The 9,223-nt window shown below is 38.3% G+C and overlaps 1 protein-coding gene across 2 annotated transcripts; it reads right to left on the minus strand.

Annotated features, from left to right (window-relative positions):
- Positions 1-375: 375 nt before the first annotated feature.
- Positions 376-8,874, minus strand: LOC116259400 (cytochrome c oxidase assembly protein COX15). 2 transcript variants are annotated; one of them, XM_031637195.2, is made up of 9 exons: positions 8,468-8,874; positions 6,273-6,573; positions 5,245-5,552; positions 2,699-2,924; positions 2,369-2,614; positions 2,173-2,283; positions 1,702-1,833; positions 948-1,113; positions 376-844 (listed from the first exon to the last, which is right to left on the minus strand). In XM_031637195.2, exons 2-9 carry the CDS (start codon positions 6,438-6,440, stop codon positions 840-842), a joined length of 1,362 nt encoding a protein of 453 aa, XP_031493055.1. In that variant the 5' UTR covers positions 6,441-6,573; positions 8,468-8,874; the 3' UTR covers positions 376-839. The 2 variants fall into 2 exon arrangements, with proteins under 2 accessions (XP_031493055.1, XP_031493057.1); XM_031637197.2 differs by having other exon boundaries at positions 6,273-6,596.
- Between the last annotated feature and the right edge of the window lie 349 nt (positions 8,875-9,223).

The following is a 9,223-nucleotide window of genomic DNA, read 5'->3' on the forward strand; positions in this document are numbered from 1 at the left end:
ACACAACAGGGAGAGGACCCATAGTAAAATATAAGCTGTACTTCAGACCCGTGGTACAAAAATGACAAACGGCAGCAAAATACAAGCTGTTAAAAGACATGTTAAAAAAAAAAAAGAAAAAAAAAAACTCTAAAACAAAAAAAGAAGAGCCACCAGATCTTTCAATGAAACCATCCAACTTAGATAGTAAGCATGTTATAGATATATGTGAATATAGAGACTGTAAAATGATCCATCCTATGGAGAAAGAGAAAAAATAAAGGGATTACTTTTAGAAAATGCAAATATAGTTCACATGTCACTTCTTAAGTTCAAAGTTGATGTTTACCCCATAGTTGATGTTTAAGAAACAAGAAACAGAACTTGGTAGCAGAATTACAAATCAACATCAACATTCTTGTAATTTAACATCTGTCATATTATTAGCATGTCTCGGTTCGTGTACAACAAAAGCCACAAAACAGTTATACTCTATGGCTGATGTGAACGATGAATGCTTGAATAATGTTACAAAACTATTGTCAGATTCCTGGTGCAACAAATAAGATCTGGCGCATCTGCCTATCCTCAAGCTCAATTCCGCATGAAGCCAAATAAACAAATATTATCAAATGTTACAGGACAAAATTTGCACCACTTTAACTCTGACCCTAGTGACAAACTACCTCTACCATGAAATGGTGGCGACTCCGTGCTGAATGAAAATTTCAGCAAAATCTGGCATTATTTGATGAAAATTGTGTTCATGAAGGGACTTAAACAGCAGCCTCTCCTGAATAAAGACCTGAACCAATAAGCGAAATTTCTTGGCACAAGCATTGATTAAGCCAGTCTTGAAATCAGCCTACATAGACAAGGTTCAGTTGTCATGTAAAAATCAAACTATCCAACATTCAATATTTATAAGACAGAAAATCAAACTAAATTGACTTACAAGGTTTACCTACCGGATTTAGGTAATGAAGCCAAAGACTTGAGAAGGGCAGGAGACGGCTTCCTGACCGTGTGGGTAAGGATGACCATCATTGTTAACAATGTCAATGCCCCAGCTTGGTGTGCGGTTCCCAGGGAAACAGGAACGTATGAAAGAAGAGTGGAAATGCCGAGTGTAACCTGCACAATAAATGTGGGAAAAAGGGGCGTGGGTAAAGTTTGTTCAGCCCAAGAAAAATGAGAGATCTATTCACTTCCAGAGAAATGCCAACAGAGTGCAATCAAATGGCCTACAGCAACAAAGGCAGACGAACAGACCGTGCAGTGGCCTACCAATAAACTACATCTGTTATGTAAAGACTAAAGAGCCGCAGGGTCCAATGCACTTGGCTGATTCTAGAATTCAACTCCACGTAAGAGGTTTTTTTCTAGTAATGTGAAGCATGATGACTCTAGAAAGTGCAGAATTTCAAGTGAAAATATTTATGAAGTAAACATCCAGAAATGGTACTGCTTTTCTTTGACTGGAATTTTGGCAACAGCAATTAGCATGACGGCTGTTCAATGGTTGACAGAAAAAACTAAGCATGAAAGCTGGATCTTCCAAACCACCCTTCTTATTTGAACACCTAAATCTAAATGGTATCCCACTTTACGTTGTATGTCCAGTGATTCAGATACGGAGCTGTAATGAAGCTGCAACTTTCATAGTTCATACAGAGCAGTAAAATAGAATTAGAGTATCATCCTACAAAACAGAAAATTCACCTGCAAAGCAGCCATGCCAAGAGTACTCCCAATCAGGGAACGGATTCCTGGATGCATGTCCAATTTTCTTGTTGCAAACCACATTGCCCCAATAGCGAACAGTGTTGCTGTTGCAAGAATTCGGTGATCAAACTGCAAATGGAATATTAAAAAATAACATAAATATCCAACCAATGTTGCAACAACATATATGGATGCAACAAAATTTCTAGTAGCCTGAAGTTTGAGAGCCATACTGCAATAGAAAAATCGAGGGTGCAAACGACTGGATGTAGCATGTGCTACTCCAGATCCATTCATACGTCAAATATAAGAAGTGCCAGGTTACAAATGCACTGGAAGATAAAATGAGCATACCACTAGATAAAAAGTTTACACATCCAATGCACTGGAAGATAAAATGAGCATACCACTAGATAAAAAGTTTACACATCCCTTACATCTTAGCAATGTAAGAGGAGGAACAGTTACCTGAACCATTGATGTATTCTCAAAGAAATTACGGAAAATGGGTTTCAGCTCAAAAATGTCATCTGGAACCCATGTATCTCCCATCTTTGGGAATGTATTGTACGCGCGACCCTGGTAAAGGATGCATTAGTCAAAAACGGCTATCATTACAAAATCCAAAGGCAAGAAGAAAGATGAGAACAGCATTCTCCCATACCGCATCATTTCCTGCAACAAAAGCTCCAGAGACAGAAGTGATGCCTACCAAAATGCTTACAGGTATAACAAACCTGCGCACTTTAGCAGCTCCGCGAACCCAGTCTATTGTTCCAGTGGGTGGTTGTGGCATAACAACTGAAAGTCCAGTCCACAGCATGCCACAGTAAATTACAAAAGCAGATGTAAGATGTGCAGCCAGGCGATATGCACTCACCCTAGGTTCCACATACTCGGACACAGGTTCCTGTGGAGTGTGGATACTCACAGGTGAATATACAGTTGAATTAGTAAATGACTTTCAACAATTAATTTTACTTGAAACACTTACCTCGAGACCACTCTTCACCATCCACCAACCAACAAATCCCTGCCCACCACCCAGTGCAAAGAGAGTGGCAAGCCTTAATCCTAATTGGCGGGTGATGTATCCTTTAGCAAGAAAGTACGTGAAAGGCACAGCAAAAATAATGCCCAATCCCCTTCCCCACATTCGATGTGCATATTCCATCCAATATATGAACTTGAAATCTTGTACATTCATGCCTCTGTGTACCCTGTGCAGTGTCATATAGCACGTATCAATGAAATGAATACATAGCATATCCCTCTGAGATATTGCAATAATATTTCCCTATGGATAACTTGAGACTGACATCACACATATGATATTCAGCATCAAATTCATCAAAAAATGAGTTTTAGAATAAAAAAACATAATATTATTAAAAGAGGAATATCAAAAAATGAATTACAGCGTGTGCGTGAGAGAGAGAGAGAGATTGGCAAAATAATACCCCTCAAAAATATACATATTTTCTGTGTATATATGTATATATATATATATATATATATATATATATATATATATATATATATATATTTAAAGTTCTTCAAGAAGATCCAGATATTAAGAGGCGTGACTATGATAACCAACCAGCTTCCTCATGTTCTTCAACATCATAAATTACTGCAATAAGTGGGATCAGTTCATGCAATTTAACTGTGCATCCCCTCTTGCATTCCATCTGGCACATGCAGATATTCTGGAACAACTAACTAAATCATCATAGCAACAACTGACATCAGACAACACAATTTAACCGTGCTGCCTCTTTCTATTGCCAATATGTATGCAGACTAACCAGATATTTGTCATATTATCTAGCTTTTCACTATATATGCCTATTTAAAAACTAACTTTTAGGTTTTGAAGTTTCATGCAGAAGTCTCAATGCCAATTTTGCCACATGGATAGCAAAAAGAACTATGTCACATAGGTATGGGAATGGGTGCTGGTGCGGGTACGGACTATTTTCAAAAAAATTGACTGTGCAGGTATATATATATATATAAACAAGAAGAAATACTTAAAAAGTATATATCAACATAAACAAATAAACAACATAGAAAATATATATCAATGGCTCTTGCAGCAGTGTGTTTAAGAAACCTATGAAAAACTTTAAAGTTTAAACATAATGGACAACCCAGCAGCCTCCTAGACAGTCAAATATGAACATCAGTCGAATTTTCACATTGTAGAACTAGAATCTATGCGCTAAATGTTGAACTGGAATGGCCGAGTTACAGAAAATGCAGGATTTAGCCACAAATACAGAAAATATCGGAACGACTCAGCATTGTAGAAGTGGGACAATATGATTTTTGAAGAAGAGAAAGAAGATTAAAAATAACAAACCAGTAAAAGAAAAAAAAACAAAAATACTACTAAGAACAACAATAAAAAGAAAAATAGTTTGTAACACCCCAAAAATTTAGTCTCACATTGAAGATTGTGAGGGATCTTTAAGGACTTATAAAGGGGGTTATTGAATAGATGGCTGTCCTGATTCCTTTCCTTTTTGAGGTTGGAGCCGTAATTGCTAAGGGCGGGTTGAGATCCGCCGAACCAGGGGCCCAAGCCCAAGAGTGGGTCGGGTTGTTACATAGTTGATGCAGGAAGCTTGCCGGAGGTCACCGGAAGTCATTGGACGTCAACGGAGGTCGACAAAAGAAATGTCGCCCAAATCAGCCAACATTGGCCCAAATCGTTTCCGCTGGAGGTAGCTGCAGGAGGCACTGGAGTTGTTCCTAACCAAACAACAGTGGAGAAAAGCAAAACAGAGCCTTCGCTGGAGTTCTGTCGAGGCTCTGTGTTTTTGAAAGGAAATACAAAAAAAACCCTAATTTTGAGACAAAATGGAGTTTGTTTCTTAACATATACGGACCCAGGCACGTTGACCGTGCCTGGTATGTGTTGACCCATAGTCGGGCCGCATCCGACTGCGTACCTGTACCCATACTAGTGTCGCACCCGACCATTATGGGTACTCCACCAAAATTAACGTACCCATGTTACAAAGCCTATAAATGAAAATTTTGAGGGACCCAAATCCTTTTCCATTCCAATGAATCCATCCCAACATAACAATGTCCATGGGACAGTAACCCACAATCGGCCACCACCGGTGACAATGGACTAACACCTGTGTGCTTTAGATTCCCTGAACAAACATCCTCCAAGCATAGGCAGCTGTGTTTAGATTCTAAGAACTTGGCATTCAAAAAGCCCCTGTCGGCTGTCACATAACTCACTGTTATGCATAATTGATAAAGTGTATATGAAACAGAAAAACCATGTAAGTAGGAAATTAGTCCTATTGTTGGATATTTGTTCACTAACTCCTTTCCATGTATCCTAGTGCAACACAGATGTTTCTGATCAGAATCATCATACAAAACTGCACCATTCAATGGAACCATAATTCAAAATAGAAGCAAATAGATCTTCGATATGAAATTAAAACGATCAATAAAATTTTAGATGGAACAGAATGCTGCCTCACAAACAACCACAGTCCAAATTGCACTGACCTCTTGTACTCAGGAGATTGCTTGTACTTCTCAAACTCTGCATCCCATTCTTCCTGAGTGAGAGGAGGAAGCCCTCCAGCAAATTTCCAGTCAGTCATTGAGAGGCCAGACCGTGTAAGCCTTGTTACACCACCAAGCACCACCATGCTAAAAACCCAAGCAGCACAACCGAAGATCCACATTCCAACCTTTTTTTGTGCTTCAGGCCCCTTTGTTACGAGCATAGATATCCCAGCTTTTGTATATTCTGCTGAAGAGAGCAAGGTTGACGTAGTAGACATGTTTCTTGATGGTGGGGAATAGAAACCCTGTTCTTATCAAAGCCATAAATTTAGAGACAACACAAACAGTTGTCATATTTTCTTCAACACAATTAGTGGCCCAAAAAAGAAAAACAACTAGAGAATCATAAGCCTCAAAGCTGAATTGCTAGTGAAGTAAACATAAAGTGCAAGAATAAGTAACTTCCAGAAGCAAAGCCATAACTAAGTAATTAATTTTTGCTAATCTTTGGTTCTATCACCAACTTCAAACTTAGCAAAAGCTAACAAGAATACAAGGAGGAAATTTTCAAACCTAAAAGAACAGATTAGTAGGAGAAAAATAAGTGAGCTAATTCAAAAGGAAAACAGAGTACACATTAAAACTACTAATGTTTCAACAACTGAGGAAATGAAGTAAACTTGGACAAAAGAAAAGCCATCAAATACCAGGGCAGAACAATTTGGCTACAAAGATCAAATATCGCAAAAAGGAAATGAAACAACAATCACCTAGTAGAAGAAAGAAAACCAACAATTTGGCTACAAAGATCAAATATCAAGAGGGAAATGAAACAACAATCACCTAGTAGAAGAAAGAAAACCAGCAACGTACTAGAAGGAGACACAAATCAAAATCCAGAGGAAGAATGATGTGCAGACTAATTCAAAAAATAGCAAAGAGCAAAAATTGTATAATTGTTTTTTGGTGACTGAAAAGAATACAAAGAGGGAACAAAATGGAAATAAGAAGTTAAGAACTCTAACCTTGTGGATGAACCGGTTGAAGAAGACGTAGGGGCTTCGCTCAACAACCTCCTTGATGGCGATTGTCTGAGACGAAGCCCTAGAAGCGACCCCAGCCTCAGAAGAAGCCCTACAGAGAAGAGATGTCCTGCCTCGACGAAGGAGGGAAACCAATCGACTCTGAAACATCGTTTTTATGCAACTCTATCCAAACAAGGGAAGATTGTGAGAAAAGAGTTCCCTCTTTGTCTGTTCACCTCCCTCCTCTTTCCCTTCTCTTATTTGGCGTGTTAATGTGATAAGGTGAAGCAAGATGTTGAGCCTATCATGAGATAATGCACGAGCCTCAAGGCATTGAAGCATAAGCTTTAGGATAAAAATGGTGAAATATATAATATTCACTAAGAATATGAAAAAATTGAAAAAGAACAACTGAAATAACAAGTAAACAAAAATATAAAGAAACAAAATAAATTTTCTTAATAATCTTTTATACACAAGCACACACGCAAACCATGAACAAGTTATATCCATGATGCAAGTTGAAACAAGTTAATCCACAATTACAAAATCATATTGAAAACAGTACAAATAAATATGGGGTCATCCCCAAATCAACATGTCTAGCAATACCTTATACATGCAAAAAATCACCTTATCATATCAATCTTTCCTAGCAATACCTTCCATGCACAAAAAAAATCCGTTGTCTTAGTATGTCAAATTTGAACAATCTATTACACTTTTTTTTTGTAAGAATCTAATGAATTCAATTACATATATGCAAAAACCCAAATTGTTTGACATACTCAATTATAAAAAACACATGGCAAGTATGAAAGCGAAAAACATGAGCAAGAAAGTAGAGATTGACCAAAAGAACATTTCTAGATTTCATATAGAAAAAGGTAACTATGCATACATCGACCATACAATGTATACTAAGAGACATAGCTAATCCAACTTAGATAACCATTTAACCATTCCCAGAACTACTAAACATGAGACCACAAGCCAAGATTTAATCAACATTCAACACCCAACTCAGCACATAACAGAAAAGTTCTCTAGATCCTTCACCTATGAACTTCAAAAACACAAGGCTATGTTAAAGCCCAATTACCACTCGCTATCAATCTCAAGTAAAATCTGATCATGACAAGAGCGTTCTACTTTCCTATGTAGAACTTAGAACTCTTCATCCATCAAGAGGATTTTTTGGATAAGACGAAAAATAAAAAGCTAAAATTAGCCTGGACATCGTTGATCATCAGCATAATACATAATACGCACAAAACAAAGTTTTCCCAGGTAAGCATCATTTGATAATAAATAAATATTAGCAGAATGCATGAGTACTCTGCTCACCCAGAACAGATTACTTATGACCATCTCTAACTGACGGCAGAGGATATGACCCGAAGTAAAGGAACATGTAGTATGAATTTGCATCATGTAAACAAATAGCAAAAGCACATATGTACGCGTGGATCATCAATTAAAGGCACACTCCAGGATGATTAAGATAAAAGATGCATAGAAAAATGTTCCTATCTTCAGGGTTGGCAGACAAAAGTCGATCGTCACTGTGGATATTATCAACACAAATCTCATCTTTATCATCTATACTGAAAGCACACTTTCTACATTTTTTCCCGATTTTTCTATATTTAAAGTAGAATCTATATGTCCGAAGGTTTATGACAGGCTCAAGCTATTGCAGCCCAACTTCTTTTACCTGCCTCATACTTTTTGACACTTGCCCACACAAAACAACATGAGAGGGCCAATAAATCTATCACTGCTATCCTTTTCTTCGTTCAAATCATATCCCTACCTTCTTCCCATTGTAACATTCAGCAGCAAGAACCTTGTGCCGGTGACAAAAGTGCAAGATAACTTGTCCTCAGAAATGTTATTGAGATGATGAACCAGCAAGGAAACCCGATCAAGGAATTATAAGGAAAACGAAACATTACACTACAAAGGAAAGAAAAATTTGCATCGAACCATCTTCAACCATACTGATTAAAGAAAGAAATCCTCAACCCCTAGTTTGCAGCAGAGAGAGAAATACGGACGGAGGCAGGCGGCCCTTCCTCAAAGGGGAGAGAAAGAGAGAGAGAGACTCATGAATAAAGGAGAAAAAGGGGCAAGCGCTGAAGGCCGGGTGGCCGCCAGCCCTTAATCCACAGAAGAGAGAGAGAGAGAGATACCTGCACAGCGCGGGGGTGAGAGTCGAGAGAGCGAAAGGAGCGTGAGCCGGAGAGAGAGAGAGAGAGAGAGAGAACCGGGAGAGGGAGAGAAACTGTTTATCAAAAGATGGAAAAACTGTTCGTGGGATTAAAGCTTTTCATTTTTTACCTCTTTTTGAGAAATATATATATAGTGCCTGAAGAGAAACTAAGGTTCATATTCTCTTTCTTCATTCATCATTCCTGTGGGTGGAAAGGAGAGAGCGGCCTCCGGAACGGCGGCGACTCTCTGGCGGGCTGCTGATACAGTTCTACCGCCCATGCTCATCAGCCTCAGCTACCTTCTGAACACATCCCACTTTTTTTTACCGCAAATTTTCATACGTCAACATAACGTTGAGATCATCACTACTTTCGAGTTTCGATACTCATCTCGCAGATTTTGCGCCCGTACATAAAACGATCTGCAACTCAATAAATCAGACGAATCGACTCAATGGCCCAGGCGATACAAATCTTAATCAACGTGGATGGTAGCCTGGTAACATGCGATTCGAATCCGATCGAATGGAAGCGTCCGATTCAAATCTTGAACACCTTAACCATCCAAAGTATATACATACAACATATTGCTTTCAAAATTTCATATGGGCGAAAATTGGGCAAACTTAAATCCGCAATCTATCAAAGGGATCATTAATATATCAATAAAGACCATTGTTATGAGCACAGACTCATAAATCGAAAAAGCTAAAAAGAAACACAGCTGGATCTGAT

This window comes from Nymphaea colorata, chromosome 8 (genome assembly GCF_008831285.2).
Source record: "Nymphaea colorata isolate Beijing-Zhang1983 chromosome 8, ASM883128v2, whole genome shotgun sequence".
NCBI classification, from domain to species: Eukaryota; Viridiplantae; Streptophyta; class Magnoliopsida; order Nymphaeales; family Nymphaeaceae; genus Nymphaea; species Nymphaea colorata.